The 18,585-nt window shown below is 41.5% G+C and overlaps 1 protein-coding gene across 1 annotated transcript in view; it reads left to right on the top strand.

The window, feature by feature from the left end:
• shc2 (SHC (Src homology 2 domain containing) transforming protein 2) overlaps positions 1-18,251 on the top strand; it is a gene marked incomplete at both ends in the record, with an annotated part of 31,380 nt that extends 13,129 nt beyond the window's left edge. The window contains 10 exons of the mRNA XM_080002989.1: positions 11,764-11,824; positions 12,136-12,255; positions 12,390-12,443; positions 12,623-12,674; positions 13,544-13,670; positions 14,686-14,866; positions 15,403-15,496; positions 16,075-16,242; positions 16,729-17,084; positions 18,123-18,251. Coding sequence (XP_079859115.1) covers positions 11,764-11,824; positions 12,136-12,255; positions 12,390-12,443; positions 12,623-12,674; positions 13,544-13,670; positions 14,686-14,866; positions 15,403-15,496; positions 16,075-16,242; positions 16,729-17,084; positions 18,123-18,251 — 1,342 coding nt within the window. The remainder of the gene's footprint in view (positions 1-11,763; positions 11,825-12,135; positions 12,256-12,389; positions 12,444-12,622; positions 12,675-13,543; positions 13,671-14,685; positions 14,867-15,402; positions 15,497-16,074; positions 16,243-16,728; positions 17,085-18,122) is intronic.
• Between the last annotated feature and the right edge of the window lie 334 nt (positions 18,252-18,585).

The following is an 18,585-nucleotide window of genomic DNA, read 5'->3' as shown; positions in this document are numbered from 1 at the left end:
TGACAGCCAAAGGGGGGCGGTGAGATGGCACACGCTACCGGAACCCAGTGGTCTTCCATCCAGGGCTGTCACCGTGAGAGGGTGCTCTAGAGGTGCCACAGGGAGCTTTAGGGCCTTTGCTAGCCCTACATCCAGGAAGCTACCTGCCGCGCCGGAATCCACCATAGCTTGGAGGGAGTGATGTTGATCTCCCCAGGCGAGGGAGGCAGCCAGCAGGACCCTGGTCGCCTCGAGCTCGGGAGAGAAGGTTGGCCTCGTCGCAGTTCTCCCTACCCTGGACGAGAGTTGGCTTTTCCCGAGAGCTCAGGGCAGGAAGAACGGAAATGCCCCGGGATCCCACAGTACAAGCAGCAGCGCTCTCTCATCCGCCGGTCACGTTCGGACCGAGAGAGCCGTGTGCTGCCTACTTGCATCGGCTCCTCCCTTGATGCTGGAGGCGAGCTCGGGATAGCCAGGAGATGCTCGGGAGGCCTCGTCCCCAGAGCCGCTCTGCGCGCTGGTATTGGTGAAGCGGGGAAAGACCGTTCCCCTTGTCTCTCCCGGAGGCGGTTGTCCACCCGAATCGCTGCATCGATGAGCGTGTCCAGGTCCTCCCCCTGGTGCGTCAAGACCACCCGCAGGCTTTCCACCTCTGGAGGACGACTCTCTGCTGGGTCCATGTTGTTGGCTCAGTCTTGCTGTTACGGGGGTATGCTGAGTGAACCCAGGTGCAGAGAACAAGGCAGAGGCGAGGTGGCAAAAATAGAGGTTTACTCAAAACAAGTACAAAAACTGGGCAAAAAACAAATAAGAAGTCTCGGGAGCTTGGGACAAGAGCGTTGTCATGAGGTTAGACAAACTCAAGACTGAGTGCCTGAGGACACAAACGACAGAGTCTAAATAGGGACGACCAAACGAGACACAGGTGAAACATATAACCTAATGAGGCAGGGTAATCAGGAACAGAAATAGGTGAAGCAGAGCAACCTTGAAAAGGCAGTACTGGCGGCATCTAGTGGCTGATGCTGGTAGGAACCGGGCGAGCCCTGACAGCGAGTTTCTCTGATCCTGGTTACATCAATAAGTTTGCGAAGGGGGCATAGGGGGTTCTTTTGATTTCGACACCCGAAGCCCCTTCTAGCGCCATAGGCCAGGATTTAGTGTCAAGGCTCAAGACAGCGAGTTCCGAATGCTTAAACATGGTTTGCCTTTGCTTTGCAAAACCCTTTACAGCTAGTTCACTTTGGTGTTGGCTAGTTATTGTGCCATAATGCCAAGATGATGGCTGGTGGTGGGATGGAGTTTCTGAATAAAGAGAGATTTAAAGTTCAAGCCTTCCTCCATCACTGATTCATTTCGGGAACCAAAGTAGGCTGATGGTTATAGTATTGTTGAGGCGATTCTTGTCTCTCTTGCTTGACTGCTCGAGCAGCGGTTAAGCCTGTCTGTGATATAAAGTCGGAGAACTTCAAGATCAGTGGCTCACAGAGGAGGCCATAGTCGGCTCCGTAGTTAGCCTGGTGCTCAAAGAAGCTGCCAACGTCCCGACTCGAGGTTTCCTTGATCAGGTAGATTTTTTCTTTAATCGTAGCGTTCAGAAATTTAGGCAAGTGGTACTCAATTTCTTTCAGGTAGAAGCTGGTGTCGTGATTGCCACCTGTATAAGGTTCAAAGTGCGTTATGTTGTGGGCAATCCTATCCGGGTCTTGATGGATGAGATTGTTGAATAGGGGTAATACTTATTTGTTCAGGTAGGGTCCTGCTATCCCGAAAAAAAAGAACCCCATTCCAAAGGGGACAGTGGAAAGGGTTGTGGAGTTAGGGAGAGAGGTTTGTCAAGCCGAACTAGTCAGGTTTGATCCTGCTCCTGGGAGTATTGCAGTTCCCATCTAACGTCTTCCCTTTGTGTTTCTTGTTGCCCTTGGCACTCCTCCATACTGTCTCTAGCTTCAACTAGTTGTTGCTCTGTATCTTGTATGCATTTTTGATCTAATGATCTGATTTTTGATTTTGGTCTAGTCTGGGCTCTGACCTGGGCTTTCAAGCTCTTTAGTTCCGATGTCGCCAGTTTAAGGAGTTGCTCAGACTAGTCTCTTGGTCACCCTGTCAAGTTGAGTTTGGGTTGCTGCTAGGTCCTGCTCACGTTCCTGGAGGGACAGTTCTAGCCTCTGTTGATCAACTGCATCATCAAAATTCACTCACTAGCGGGTTCTGGTTTACCCTTGAAGTCGTGTAGCCTCATGTTCAAGGGGCTTCAGTTGAGCCCTTGTTTGTTCTAACAACTCTGATTAGTGTTTGAGTTGTGCAGCCTTCACAATTGCCATATTTCCAAAAAAAAAAGGCAAATTTCTTATCTTTCAGTGTTTTAGTCAGTGCTGTGGCCATAAGTTCTGACATTACTGATTCAAGTTGAGAATGCTCGGTATTCTGGATTTCATCTGCAAAGCCAGGTATCAACTCTTGGGTCACATCTGCCAGTAATGATTTTAGGTCATAGTGGGGGTCTCCCCCACTCAAAAGTTCAGACACGCTTTCAGCGTCCACCATGTTTGATTTCATAAGCTATGAGTATTAGATGGTTTGGTTAATGAGTTTAACTTTTTATTTACACATCAAAAAGAAAACAAACAGTTGTTAATTCAGAGAGCGCACTGAATAGGCATGTACGTGATTGTCACGTTAGTGTGTGAATAAATATATAAAACCTATATAGACTTTTTCTCATTTATTTGGATGACTTTATTAGTGTTAGAATTAAAAGGGTTCCGGTGTAAACAACAGAGTGAGTGGTTTACTGTTAAATGAGGTTTACAGTAAGTCAATAAACTCAAAGGTGGTTTGATCCTTTCCTAGAATATGGGAGATTATTCAGCTGTGTAACACACAACTGTTCTGATGCTACAGTCCCTGCAGGAGGGTCCCATAACACCCTTCCCCACAATCCCCTGCCACAGCAATAAGTGACTCTAAAGTTGCTTGAGCTCCAAAGAAGTGGTTCTGCAGAAGAGCTATATCATTCACTCAGGCTACAACTCTTATCCTCAGCTCTGTAGATCCATCTTCTACAGGTTGTCATATCATCCCATGCACTCTGACCTTGTTTGGGCATATGTTTATCTTTTTCTGCTGTGAAATGTAGACACATGCTCTGCACATGGCTGTGGTTTATCTTTTTTGCCTCTGTGAAACTTACACATACGTTCTGTACATGGCTGTAGTTTATCTTTCACCTCTGTAAAAACTACACACACATTCTTTTGTATTAGGTTGGACCTGAGAGTTTAAAAAACAGAGGAACATCTTTTTCCACAAAATGTCTAAGGTTTATATATAGGTGAGATATATAGGTGACTCACTGTTTTTCCACACTTATTTTATTCATATAGCATGTAGGCAAGATAATGATTATACTTTCCTTATATTTATAGTGCATAATAATTACATTTCCTTTAAACGTATAGTCAATTTCTCCCAGGTGGTACTCCCTTCCACCTGGATGGCTGTTGGCGTTGCTCTGGTTACTTTGTATAGTCCTTCTCTCCTGGGCTTGTCCCACTCATGTCTGTTCACAAGGCTCCACCCCCCCTTCTTCTGGTTCTGGAATCCTGTTTTTCTCCTGTTGGAATACAAGCTTATGTATGGCAATTAGTTGTTTGATATATTCCCTTATTTCCATTTGCAATTGCTCCAACGGAGGTCCCTTATGGGGTCCTTGAATGGTAGGGGCAGGCATGGGTCGACCGGTGAGCATTTCATGCAGAGTTAGATGCGTCATTCTATGAGCCCGCATGGGATAACTCATTAGTGCCAGAACCGATCATTCTATCCAAGCAGACCCCTCTCTATGTGAGGCAGTATTTCAGAACACTTCTGACCAAGCAGACCTTTAACTAGACTTATCTCCTTAAAGCGATATCACAGAAGTACAACTTACCCTAACCATTCAGACCCTCAAGAGACCCTTCTCTGAGGCATTATCTTAGGGACCTCCCCATGCAGTCCTTATTAGTACCTTTCTTCTAATTTGTACCCATAAAGCGGTATCCACAGGTCTTTTTTTTTTATACTATCAGCAATAAACCCACAGAACTTTTCAAAGAATAGCAGCAATAAACCACGAAGCTTATGAAAATATCAGCAATAAACCAAAGCTTTCGAAAATACCACCAGCAATGTATCATGGAGCTTTCAGAAATATCTTCAGCAATTTAGCATACCACAAAAGCTTTCAAAAACCTTATTAGCAATGTTTGATAAATCACAAAGCCTTCAAAAACCTTTATCATCAATCTGGTATATCACAAAAGCTTTCAAAAGTGTTATTGGCAATTTTAGTAAATTACATAGCTGTTTAAAATATTATCAGCAATTTAGCAAACTTCAAAGTTCTCAGAACTTTTATCAGCAATTTAGTAATCTACTAAACTACAACTCTTTAAACAGTTTTATCAGCAATCTGACAAACCTTCAAAAAGTTTCTTCTGCAATTTAGTAAAACACAGAGTGTTATGATTAATACATGCACATTAATCCATGGCTTCCCTCTCTCATAAAATAAAAAATAAAACGTATACGTCGACGTAGTGAGTCCTGAGCTGCATGTCTCATTTAGAAGACATTTCACCCAGAAGTCCACCCAAACTTTGTTTCCTTGTTACTTTGTACAAGCGACACACCGCCCTTTGCGGGGCAGTCCCTCCTTTGCTATTTCCCCTCCCCCGAGTATCTAGTTTCAGACTCCCCGCTGTGTGTGCGCCAGATTAACCGTTTCAGTGCTGGTTTCTAACTGGTTGCGTAGTTACACCCAGTGTCTTTATACATGTTTTAATTTTGGCTCTGACTGATCAATGAAAATGTATTTTATAATAACCCAAAATATGAATGATAGTAATGTACATAAATAAATTTATGTAATGTATACTGTAGTATACAAACATATAGTTTTGCTATCGAGGATTAGTTCAAGCTGTAATGTTATAGTTATAGTAGTATAGTTATACGTAGTATGTTATAGTTATAGTATATGTATATATTAATATATTTTTTTCTCACAATTCCCTCCTTGGACACCGTAAGGTGTCCACAACAAAATATGTATAGTACAATGAAACAATTCTGCATAGCATGATGTGCACAGTGTATGGCTCCAGGAAGTGAAGGTAGGGAAAACCCCATTTGTCTCAGCAGGAAAACCTGCCAACATCCGTATTATTGAACGCACGGATGTCATTCACTCACCACCTGGACCATTTACAATAAAAGAGCAAACTAGCACAGAGTAATTTCTTAGGAGCAGTGTCTCCCTGGGTGTGATACTGGATCTCGCAGCTTTTTAGCTCTTAATCTCATGAGAGGTGTGCTGACTTGGCCGTTGTGATCTTTCGCTCTTGAACCCTGGTCAACTAAATGCAGTCATCATGGACGAGGATGTCGGGGTCCTGGTGCTGGGGAAAAAGGGGTCCATATCTACAGCAACATAGGTGTCGCCACCTTCCTCCTGTCTCAATGCCATGTACACTTGTTTTTCTGGTTTTCCAACGCAGTCATGATGGATTTTTTACTAGAGTACAAATGCATGGTATACAACAACATCCACATACATTTAACAGAGCAGCAATGAGAGCAACGTTGGTTAAGCATGATAAAATGAGGCCTTTTCATTTGGAAAACAGAGTCGAACCAACCAGTGATGTGATCATCTATTCCTGCATTTTCTTGTAGTTCTACGCTCAATGAGCGGAGTAGCAATTCCTCCTACTGGTTCCTGTGTTTATAAGCACATTACTCCATGTCCCACAATAAATATGGATACCTTTAATATCATCTAGCCACCAGTCACTCGTTAGTCTGGGGTTGGTGGACCACACATATTTCTCATTCGACTGGTACTGCTCCTACCCTGTGGAATCACACTTTATTATGGAACAGAAATCAACTTTGAATGCCAGGATTTGTCCTTCATAGGCCTGCGACCTTTGTCATATACTGGTCATACGATATTTGGGGTCCCACTTGGTAAGAATATGTTTACTGTGTAGGGTCCAGGACTTCTACTAGGGTAAACAAAAACAAAAAACAAAAAATTATTTTTATTATTATTATTTTTTTTACATGGTTAATTACAGAATGCTTGTGTCTTTCAGCTGGATCCTCATTTCTCTGAGAGTTCTTGCGGGTGGGGTGGCAGGGACACAGTGGGAGAGGTGGTACCAGAGAGCACCAGTTTTATCTTTGACCTTTACTGCATGTGAGGTGGCCAACACTACCTCCCAAGGTCCAGTCCACCTTGGCTCAGGCCACTTTCGTTTGTGGACCTTGATGTGGACCCAGTCTCCGGGGCTGACCATGACGGGTGTGGGGCAGTCTGGGGCAGTGTTCTTGACCTGTGAATACAAAACTCGAGATACTGCGGTTAGTGCTTTGACATATTCAGAAAAACCTTCCTGGAAATCATCAAAAGCGGGTGATTTAGCTAAATTTGTTCGGGAATTTCGTGTTGTTTCTGCTGGATCTGCTAATCATGTCCAGACGAATCCTTCTCGGATGTCTTTCCGGTCCGTTCCTGCCTGCCGTTGTGCACACAGCCTGGGCACGAAAAGGTCCAACAGAGCCAAACACAAATCCGGTTTGTGACGCCAAAACTGTGAAGGAAATTCTTCTGCAAAGATCAGTGAGGTTAATCTGCCCGCTACAAGAAAACAACAACCGAGAATATTCAAGATATTTATTCTGCAGAATAAAGAGAGAGATTCAGTTCTGCTACAAAGCAGCGCTCGGATCAATCTGATATCACATGGTTTGGGTCAGGTCTCCGACGAGTCTGCCCCCCCCTAACTGTCTTCCTGGGTGCTTCACCCCCCTAACTGTCTTCCTGGGTGCCCCCCCCCCTTCCTAGACAATGGAAATAACAGGTACTTGCAAACTTGACCCTGCAGAGGCGGCATGACAATGTACTTTTAGGTTCCCCTGTCGAGTGTCCCTCATCTCTATAGAAGGTAAACAGGCCAAGTGTGATCGGATTCTTTCATATTGGAATTGATGGAGCAAAATATTTCTCTTTACATAACTCTGGGGGGTTCCTGGGGGGACAGACACAAATGTTTTAAAACCCCCTTTTGGAGGTAGAGGCCTTTGTCCTCATTCAAAATAGTTGATCGTAATCATTTTTCTCTAACATTTCCTCCTCTTGTTCCTACTGGAACAACACCATAAGGAAAAATGTAATAATGCTAAATTCCATATAATGTAATTTGGATACAATACAATTATACTTCAGAGATATCGTTCAATTCTATCTTATTCAAATCTACTAGTAAAAAAATAAATATCCGCATTTAATACTAAATTTACCAAAAATAACTCATAACCAATTCCAGATATAATTCAAGGATATCTCCACCTCAAATTGGCCAAACCTCTCTTCTCACATTTGGCTAAGGAAAGTAAAAGACCAGTCAGGGTTATCTACTATACTATGACAATGCACAGGACAAAAACCCCTGGTCATACAGAGGAAAAATCCTGTGTGGCCATTTTATAATTCTAACCAGAAAACACACACACAGAAGGAAATTATCATGAATCACATAATGAAATAAACAAAACAAACATAGAGATTTCACTAATACATACAATGGTCATCACTTAATAATGACAACAGCGAAATGCATTGTGCACGTAATGACTAACAAATGCTATAAGTAACGATAAACATGATTAGACAAAACATCTCCATATTTCAGCATCTCAGCGTCTCAACCTGTTCGTTATTAAAAAGGTGGGTTCCACCCATCTGCTGGTACATTTTACGAAGAATAGGTACTATACATGTTAGACAGCAACATAGCATTAAACACACTACCACTACAGGTATCAATATCCTTATGAGCGTAGAAATCCATGGCCCCAGTGCATTTCTTAGCCAAGCAAAAGGGTCCCAAGTATTAGCTTGATCACTCATTAAATAATCACGTAACTCTTTCATAGCTTGTATGGCTAAAGACAAATTTCCTGATTCTACATCATTGACAGGAATGTATGTACAGCATGACTCACCTATCATAGCACATACACCTCCTTGAGCCGCACTCATTATGTCTAGTACCATGCGAATCTGGAGAACCATCAAACGGATCTAAGTTAATTCTTGTTTAACAGCTTCTTCTGCTAGGATAGTGTATTAATGAACAGTAACAACCTATAATGTATGATATTTAACCACTTAAAAGCTGTAGATGTACCTACGGTGGTAATGTAGACGTAAAAAATTGTTCTGCTCCACCTACAATCCTATACTCAGCTGGAACCGATGTCACGGACATATATATTCCTGATTGTCTTACACGCACATCTCGATGGGTCTTGGTCAGATTATACATGTAAATTGGCATATCTAACATAATTGGTGTGCATACGCCATGTGTCCACATTACCAATAGATATCAGGAATTGTTACTTGTCCAGGGTAACAGTTACTTCTTCTATCGGAACAAATGGATTGAAAACACAAGGGGTGAATAACTCCAGCACGTGGATGGACTATAATTGAGAAGGCTAGAGCAACACTTAGAGTAGTAGCCAATCTTTTCCATTATGGTTTTGAATGGCTGGAGAACAAAAGACATGTTACAAAATACAGTTTGTATTTTTTTGTTTTTAAAAGGAGCAACCAAATCTGAGGTTGACAAACAGAGGTTGTTAAAGGAGCAGACTAAATCATTGGTCTGGACCAGGAAAGCCATATCCTTACTAAGCAAAGACAGAGGAGAATTTGTCAGCAGAGTGGCTAATTGGAGTGCGAGATTGGAAAGTGCGATTGATGGATTGAAATCAACACAGAGAAGAGAGGATTAGCCAATCCAATCATGAAAATAAGCGCCTCAAAAGTGTTGAAAACACAGATGTCCATGGAGCGGCAGCTGTTTGGTAATAACAGATGCTAACCTCCTCCACGATCGGACATCCTAGGCGCACTGATAAGGTCACAGTCCGTGGGACACGGTTCAGTCAAGGCCGAGTTGTCTCCACATTTCAACCAGGTTTCAGTTATAAACAAGAAGTCAAGATCACGAGACGCAAGGAGGTCCTGTAGAATAAATGATTTATTTTGATTTTATGTTGCGTTGATTAAAGCCATCTTAATCTGAGGTTTCGCAGCCTCTTGAAACTTGGCTCGGGCAGCATGTTCCTGAAGTCCTCACCGCCGGACTTGAATGATTGTCTTACCGGAGGAAGGCGCAGGGGAAGAGCACTATTGTAGGCGGAGACGGGCTGGAGCCAGGCCAGTCTAACCACAGGCCAGTCTAATCACCGTGAATCTGAAATAATAAATTGAATGATTTTCTACTAGTGGAACATGAGAGAAAATTTGTCATAGGATTGAATCCTTAATAACGATTGAATAAAAAAAATAGTTAAAAAGAAACGCTGAATCAAAGCGAAAAATACATTTGGATTATTCATTAATCAGTTAAAAAATCATGAAAGTAATTTACACTATTAAAACTAGTGAAACAAAAAATGCTTAAAGAGATTTGGATCATAAAAATAATCAATCAAAAAAAATCTAAGTAATTTCGTGGATAAAAACAATTATTAATATCTAAATAGTTAAAGAAATTCGTGGTTATTAAAGTAATCCCTCACAACAAATTAAAGAACCTTTTTGGATTTTTCTGATTGTCACATTGATCACAAGTAATACATTTGGATTATAATTTTTATCAATCCCAAACGAAAAGGGAATTTAGTTTGATGTGGTATTGAAGCCATGAAAGAAACCAGGGTATAAAGTATGTGTGGAATCTTAAACTAGACTAACACTTAAAGTAAATCACATTGTAAAGTCATATGCGGGGTTAATACAGAATTCATTCAATATTCTGTGTTAATTGAAACATCCAATAGTTTTAACCTGACGGGTTATACTTTTTATCCAAGTTGACAATATTACACTGCATCCAACCAACAAAGCTTAATTGTGTACTAGTCAAACTGAGTTAAAACAAATAATCCACGGGAGGGCACTGTGGATTATGCACATTCAAGACCGTCAAAGGCGAGTCTTACTCATCGGGAAGTGGGTGTTTTAGCTCCGCCCCCTGAAGGCTCTCAAGCTCGGTGACGCTCTCGACCCAGAGGGGACGACTTCACAGGCGAACAGTGACTACAGTGGTCCACTTCACTAAACACAGAACTCTGGCTCCAAGCCCCGGCTGTCCAATATTTTCTCACTGCAGGACTCTCCCACTCTTACAGTTCGACTATGGGGAATCTTTCCTCTCTCTTAACAATAATACAGTCTGCAGCAAAGCAGAAATAGATTCTGGCGCTGTACAGCAACCGATAACCCGTCAATATCAGGCCTTTAAGTCGCACGTGCAGCGCCGCAATAAATAGACTCCACTGATTCACACTAAGCTTAGTTTACAAAGTTTTAGACAAACGGCTTGTGGTCAGCGGGTTAAGAAACAACACAACATAACCTAAAGTGTGCTCTAAGTAACTCTCATTCAGGGATCCCTCAGAACCAAAATATCACAAGACAACGATCTTAGAAATAGTTGAAACATTTATTTCTAGCTAAAATGCTTGGCAATAAAAAGGTTAAATAAAGAAATGGCAAAAATAATATAGATAATAAGAAATCAACGGAAACAACAGGTGAAAGGAAGGGGTTCTTTTACGTTAAAAATCCTGGAACATTGTAGCAAAATGTATCTATTATTCCGGATGGAATAATAGATAAGTTCCGGAGCTTAGTATCTTAAAATTTAACATACAATAAGTACTGTACATTTTTTGGCCTGCTACTAAGGTACAGACCATTACTACTGGCCAGGGTATTTGCTGGTTTATAAACAATAAAGTAATAGTTAAATGAAGAAACACCAGCTTCTATATATTTGAACTAGTACTAGGTCACTAGTCCATAAATTATAGATAATTTATATTTCCAATGCTTGTAAAGCAGCACACTAGCGGCGCTACCTTTGAAAAAAAATCCCTCCCAACTTGGAAAAACAAATGTTGTTGTGTGCCGCCAGCAGTGCTGCAGCTCGTGCTCGCAAACATATCAGTTCTTTGTGATCTGCATGCAAGTTGTAACATCAGCTCGAAGTGACTTCATTTATTCATCTCTAGCCTTTTCAGCGCCGCCCTTCCACTTTTTACTCAGATTTTTGTCCATTTTTACCAACTTGGTCATGAATCCACCCGTTCACTAGCTCCGGTTGACTGTTGAAATTGTGTGTGTGTGCTGGGGTGAGAGAGATGCGTGTCGTCGGCCCAGTTTGATTATGAGGGCTGGTGTATAATCAAAGTAGGCCAGCGACGCAGATCTCTCTGATCCCCCCCACTCTTGTTTTTGTATAATGGGCTGCTCAGGCGGCCCACAGAGCGACTGGCCCACTGGGATTTGTCTGGTGCGCCCCATGGCCAGTCCGACTGTGGAGGACATCAATCAATGTCATTGGCTGTTAACCCAAGACAGCAGCTGAAAACGTTGCCTTATAACGGTGGTGGATCTGTGACCTGTGACCCTAGTTGGAGGGAGGGAACAAAGAGCAGCTGTTCACCTTGGTTATTAATTACAATAAATATTTTCCATAACTGTGATGCTGTGATTAGGTGGCAATATCTTTAGTCACATGAAAAGTAATTTCCTGGTTCATGCCCACCGTCAATGTGCATCAATTTCAAGATAATCTGTTCATTTCAACTGCCTCCGTGGATCAACAAGTGGTTCCATCCATTCTCATGTTTGACCTCTTTCTTTCCAACCAGAGAAGCAATCAACAGGCTGTGTGAATCTGTGCCCGGTGGGAAGGGAGCATGGAGAAAGAAGGTTAGTTCTTCTGTGCAGTTTATGCATGAAATTGAGTCAAATTAATGTAAATATAGCACTTCTTACCTGTTAATCTGACTTAAACTCGATTTATTTAACCTCCTGGGGGTAACAGGCGGGGGGTAATTCAGAGGTTAATTCAATGGATTTCAGAAAGCTGGACTATTTGAAAAGTAAATGTGATAATAACCTTTTTGTTCATAATTCTATCCTATGGGAACTAATCACAAAAACAACTTTTTGTGATTCTTTCTTTTTGTGAATTCTTATTTCTATTACTCATGATTGTTTATTGTGTCTCTGGCATGCAGATCCTGAACAAAGCTCTTCAGTCTGTTATGGGCAAGAGCAACCTGCGCTTCGCTGGCATGAGTATCGCAGTTAATATCTCCATCGAGGGCCTGAGTTTGCTCATCCCAACCACACGACAGGTTGGATAACACTTTACATAGAAATTATATAATTTATAATAATATGATTTCACCTTTGCAACTTAAGCTTGTCTTGGGATAAGGAAAAATATGCATTAAAGAGAATACAATTAGTCAGGTGATCTCTCCTGCAGGTGATCGCCCACCATCCCATGCAGTCCATCTCCTTCGCCTCCGGTGGAGACACAGTGAGTGCAATGTTGTTGTTCAAGTGAACTGTTTTGGCAGACTGCACTTTTGACCAGGTCACAGTTTGACCGCCATCCCTTTCTCATCAGTCATGACCTAAGAATCAATAAAATCTTTAATTTAGTAATATTCCTGTAATTCCTCAGCACTTGAGTTTGTTCCTCATCTGTGTTTACAGGACACACCTGACTATGTTGCATACGTGGCCAAAGATCCGGTCAATCAACGAGGTATCTGAGGCTGCTCCTTCACCCCAGACAACAACAGCAACACTGTGCAACACCGGTTCAATGACACTTCCTCTGCCACTGATTTCTACAATCCTTTCCTTTTTCATTCTGAAACCAATACTTAAGCAGTGTGAAAAAAGAGGCAGCTGTTTCCACACATCATGTGTGTACGCCTTTGTATCCTCAGTGTCTATTTTATAACATGTGGTGTGTATTTTGACTGTTATTGTGGATTGGCTATCATATACTGCATATTTATAAATGTATAAATTGCCACCTGCCAAGAGGCTACAAATGAAAAGTAGCTGAAGCTGAATCTACTATACATCAAATGGCAATATTTATGTTTAAAGAGTAATTTCACTGCTTGGTTTGAGCCTCACTCCACCCACAGCACAATTCGGCAAAATGCAGAGAAGTGGGCTAGGAATCGTGCTGAGCAGGGTGTGAATTCCGAAAATGGCCACAGTTTCCGTCAAGGCCGAATATGGCCTGTCCCTGCTCTTCTTTTTTCTTGTACACTTTTTATTTTCTGACGTAGAAAGCCACTAAAAGTACTAATTACGTCAACAACCTCCTTTGCACCTATGTGTGGATTTCAACCAGCAGATGGCGCCGCACCATTTAATATCTGAGTCATAAGAGAACATATATTTTTGTTTCCAGCTCAAAAAGCGAGTTCTAGTTATTCCCTCGATTTTAATATTGAACGTGGTCTCTTAGATAGATTAATAATGGCGATTTAAAAATAACACTGCTTTGATATTTGACAGAATTTGTTTTTATATTAGAAGGAGTGATCCATGAAATGTAGCCCTCATTCCTCCGATTTCTAAACGGCAAAAAGTCTTAATCCGTGTCTCCTGCAGCGTGCCACATCCTGGAGTGCTCGGACGGTTTAGCCCAGAGTGTCATCAGCACCATCGGCCAAGCCTTCGAGCTGCAGTTCAAGCAGTACCTCCACAGCCCGCCCAAAACCATGGCGTCCATGGAGAGGTGAGATCAGTTGACATAGTACTGAAGCTGAGGGCACTCCATTTTGAGGATCATCTCAAAACAACGGCCTCTGTGAAATAGCATAAAACATGTGTTTATATACTGTTACTACTATATACTACTAATGTTACTACTACTATACTACTAATGCTTTTCCTCAGCCTTCACAACACTGGGACACATGATAACTTTCTCCACAAAACTTACTCCATATCAATGTAAAATCCTACTTAGTATTCTGGAATACGTCCTACATCCATCATTTTTACCAATGAGAAGAAATTTTGATCTGTATTTTTATTAAATAAAGATTCAACAATATTTACATCAACGAAAGATACAAGACTCTCCAGTGCTCACCTAATCTATCCATCAGGCTGGTAAATAAAATGTTGCCAGTGTCCTGGCACACATCCTGCAGAAAGTGCACAGTTTCATTTTCCGGCACCAAAGGCCCGAAACAAAGATCTCTCATTTCTCCCGGGATTATGAGAAGGAGATGTGATACTCTGCTCTTCTCATATTTCCATTAAATCCATCTTTCAATTTTGATGCTTTTCAACATCAGAAGCGGGGGGAGGGGGGGTTCATGAATTCACCGGCGACAAAGGATCGTTTTTGATCTGAAGTTGATCTGAAGCGCAAATCCATCTGAGAAACCAAAGTTGTTGTTTTTGGAAAACAAACAAACAAACAAAAAAAAACATAATTATTAATTATAATAATAATTATAATAATAATTAATAATTATTTTTATTATAATGGGGCGCAGAGGCTTCAGTATCTATTAATTTGATTGTAACAACAATCACAGAGTCATTTACACAGTAATCCAGCCGAATCCTAATTACTTTGAATTACCTTGGACTGTAGGGTCATTTTAAGTGTGCTTACTTTCAATAAGAATTTCCTGTAATGTTTCAGTCCTCATATCGTGAGAAATATTCTCTTGACTTCCTGCATCTTGCTTGTAGTTTTTGGGGTTCTTTTGACTTTTCCCCCCCCGTTCACCCAGGAACCACAGGCTGGAGGAGCCGTTGTGGGGAGACGATGAGGATTCCTCTGAGCACAACTACTACAACAGCATCCCCGGGAAGGAGCCGCCCGTCGGTGGCGTGGTGGACTCCAGGCTGAGGCCCAGTGGGTCCTTCCTGGGTCACATCCACACCCAGCCGCAGAGCAAGGCCGCAACACAGGTAACAGGGATGACAAATGTGATTTACCTTCAAGTCACATTATTCACATTAGTTTGTCCTTTTTTTCGCCTCTACCCTCCCTCATTCGTGGTTGCAGGTGCGTTTTCGAAAGGGAACAAAAAATGCAATCTAATCTAATTAAAGGAAATTTTGATGTGCAATGCATCATTGAAGGTATATTAAAACATAATTTGGTCTATGACTTATATCTAATAATAAATCATGTAATGCACCTCTGACTTTTCCGCTATGAACAGATGTCAATGTCAATTTTCATGTTTGTTCCTGATGTTGTTTCTGTACAGTGCCTGCACAGTAATTTAGAGTGTAAAATAGAATTACAACGGAGGCCCTGGCCGCTGCGTGGCTTAATGGTTGCAAAGAATCACTCCTATTTCACTGCAGCTTGTTCCTGTCACATCATGGTATCTTGAGTTTCAAAGAGTGCTTCAAAACAACATTATGTGGGGGACAATGTACATTAAACGTATCATTCTGTTAGAGATAAATATAATTATTTTTTTTTTGTTTTGCAGACATGCTCACCAGCCAGAAGAGAGCCAGTGTCCTATTCCTCAGGACAGCTGTGCTACGAGCTTCACTGGGACACTGAGACCAGCAGCGGCTCAGGTGAGACATCTAGTGGTGACACTAGTAGGTACATATAGTGGTGAGAGGGTAAAAATGTGCTTAAAGGACCATTGTGTAGAATTTAGTGGCATCTATTGGAATGGACTTTGCAGAAATGGAATATACAGTGATGTCTGATAGCGACTATGTTGCTATCAGCCATAACGCCTAGAATACAATTTTTTAGTATTAGTTCGCTAATTTAAGCTTGTAGCCACCGTAGCTTCTCCTATGTTGTTGGAAAGAGAGGGGTGAGGGGGTTGCAATTTGCAACCTCATCCTTAGACGCCACTAGACTCTACACACCGCACCTTTTAGTACAGGTACTACATTTATATCTATTCCTTTCTTATCTTATCTTTCTAACGATTGTGTTAGATTTATATTTATTTATATTTATATTTGTATATATTTGTAAATGACCATGACACCACCTCTATTATGTTATTTTAAATTATAATCAGAATATACATGAGCACTAATCTGCTCATGCATGCAAAGGTTCATTTTGTGTCAAGTTATTTGTACTTTTACTTAAGTAAAATGTCTGAGTACTTGTCCCTCAGGGACGGCGTCAGACGGTTACCTACACGCAGATGGACAGCCGGCAGGCAGCAGGGACTACGAGGAGCATCTGTACGTCAACACCCGGAGTCTGGACTGCATGGACTCACTGGCCCTGGGGCCCGACGGACACAGAGGGGCCCGAGGACCCGAGAGCCCCAAGAAAGACATATTCGACATGAGTATGAGACATAACAATGACCTCATGTGCACAGACACAACCACTTCTTTATCTCTAAATAGTTGTAAACACTTCCACTGTGGGCTCAGCTGACAGCCTGTTTCAGCAGCTGCAGACTTTTGTTCTTGTTATCATTTATTTTAGGATTATTTTTCTTGCTATTGCTTACAATATTGTTAAAAATATAAAAATAATGAATTTATTTCTATTATATATGTTTGTGTGAGTGGTTGTTACATCGCAATTTTCCTTCGGGGATGAATAAAGTACCCATTTCTATCTATCTATCGATCTATCGATCTATCGATCTATATCTATCTATCGATCGATCTATCGATCTATCGATCTATCTATCTATCTATCTATCCATCTATCTAGCTATCTATCTATCTATCTATCTATCTATCTGTCTGTCTATCTAAGCTACTTTTCTAAGATAATTATTAAATAGTCTTTGAACTGTGTGTTGTTGTTGTCATGGTAACAGGGCCCTTTGAAGATGCTCTGAAGCTCCATGAGGCCAGCGGCGGCGGGGGAGTCGTGGGGTCGACTGTGGGCTCTGTCCCTCAGTGCCTCGGAGGAGGCGTGGGGGGCGTGGTGGTCCTAGAGGACCAGTGGCCCAGCCCCCCTCGCCGCCGGGCCCCTGTGGCCCCCACCGAGGAGCAGCTCCGCCGGGAGGCCTGGTACCACGGTCGCATGAGCCGGCGCGAGGCGGAGAAGCTGCTGCTGCGGGACGGAGACTTCCTGGTGCGGGAGAGCAGCACCAACCCAGGACAGTACGTCCTGACGGGCATGCACTGCGGGCTGCCCAAGCACCTGCTGCTGGTCGACCCAGAGGGAGTGGTGAGTCCATAAAGACAATCCAACTAGCATTAAAGGTTTATGTCACTCCAAATCAGGGGAAGCAGGAAAAAAATCCTGGAAAATGGCTTTAATTCAAAGCAAGGTTATTTAATAATTCCCCTCTATTTACTTTTTCTAGATTTACTCTTATATTCAGTTTAGTTTCAGTTTAGTTTTAGAGCTCTATTTAAAAATAGATTTTTCTTTGTAACTTATTTCAGTTAGTTTGTATTTTTAGAAATGTATTTTTTAGAAAAATAAATGAAAGTTGAATTGTCAAAGGTCAAACAAGCTTGGTTGTTTTATGAATCTCAACTCGTAAAGTGACTGTTCAATCTTCAAAAATTATTTCTGGCAAAAAGATTTGAAAAAAGAATGAAACAAAAACATGGAAGTAAAAGTGTGGGAGTCTCTGCCAGCAGGTAGGGGTTTAGGGAGACGACATGGTGAGAGTTTTTTTGTTATAAAAGTTAAAAAAAGGCTGGCAATGTTTATCATCGCCAAAAAGATTTACAATGAACAATAATGCTCAGATTGGGAGCAGGAGGAATGACTTTCAGGCTCCTGGTTGTCATCCACAAAAAGAAAAGAACGGTGTCAATTCAATTTCAGTTCCTGTTAATGGTATTTCAGTTTGGTTTGGATGATTTGGTTTTACCGTAATATCAGTTTAGTTTTACTTTCGATCAAAAGTCAGTCACATTTGTAAACTATTAAATAAAGTACAAATGACAAAAAAAATTTAATGTGGTCTTGTAAAGCCCTTTGAGACATACTGTATATAGATATTATCAGTAAACTAATCATCTAATCACCTCTAATCTCCTGATGTAGAAAATTGAACCGGTCCCAAAAAGCTGAAATGCTTTTCCTTGTAAAAGATTTGCAGCAACTCGTTGCCGTGACTTTCTAAAAAACACCAATTCTGTGTAATGTGAATTGGAATATAAAGGATTTTATTGAAGTCTTCTGCTGTCTCTGACCAAGCATCATCCCTCCCTCGCTCCCTGTCCTCCTCCACTGTTCCTCTCCATCCAGGTCCGCACCAAAGACATGCTGTTCGAGAGCATCAGCCACCTGATCTCCTACCACCTGAAGAACGAGCTTCCCATCGTGGCAGCGGAGAGCGAGCTCCACCTCAAGCAGGTGGTAAGAAGGAAACAGTGATTCACCGTCCAGGCCTCAGGGAGAGAGTCTAAAATACAAGGGTGAGCATGAGGAAGAAAATCATCATATATAAATATCCATTCACTATTTAGTCTTATCTTCTTATCTTATCTTAGTCTTAACAGCGGGTCTTGAATGGGCTTAATAACCATGACCAACTGTATCTCATTATAATATTTTTCCATGACAGTAGGAATAATTTTAATAGAAGAAGACTGACTGTTTTGACTTTTAATCAATGAATAGTACAATTATTGGGGGATTGCCATAGTTAATTTCTTATTGTGTGAGTGTGAATTGTTGATTGAGAGCATTATTGTTCATCTTTTAGGTT

This window comes from Zeus faber (genome assembly GCF_960531495.2).
Source record: "Zeus faber genome assembly, chromosome: 1".
Taxonomy (NCBI): Eukaryota; Metazoa; Chordata; class Actinopteri; order Zeiformes; family Zeidae; genus Zeus; species Zeus faber.
This window is presented reverse-complemented; position numbering and strand designations above follow the sequence as displayed.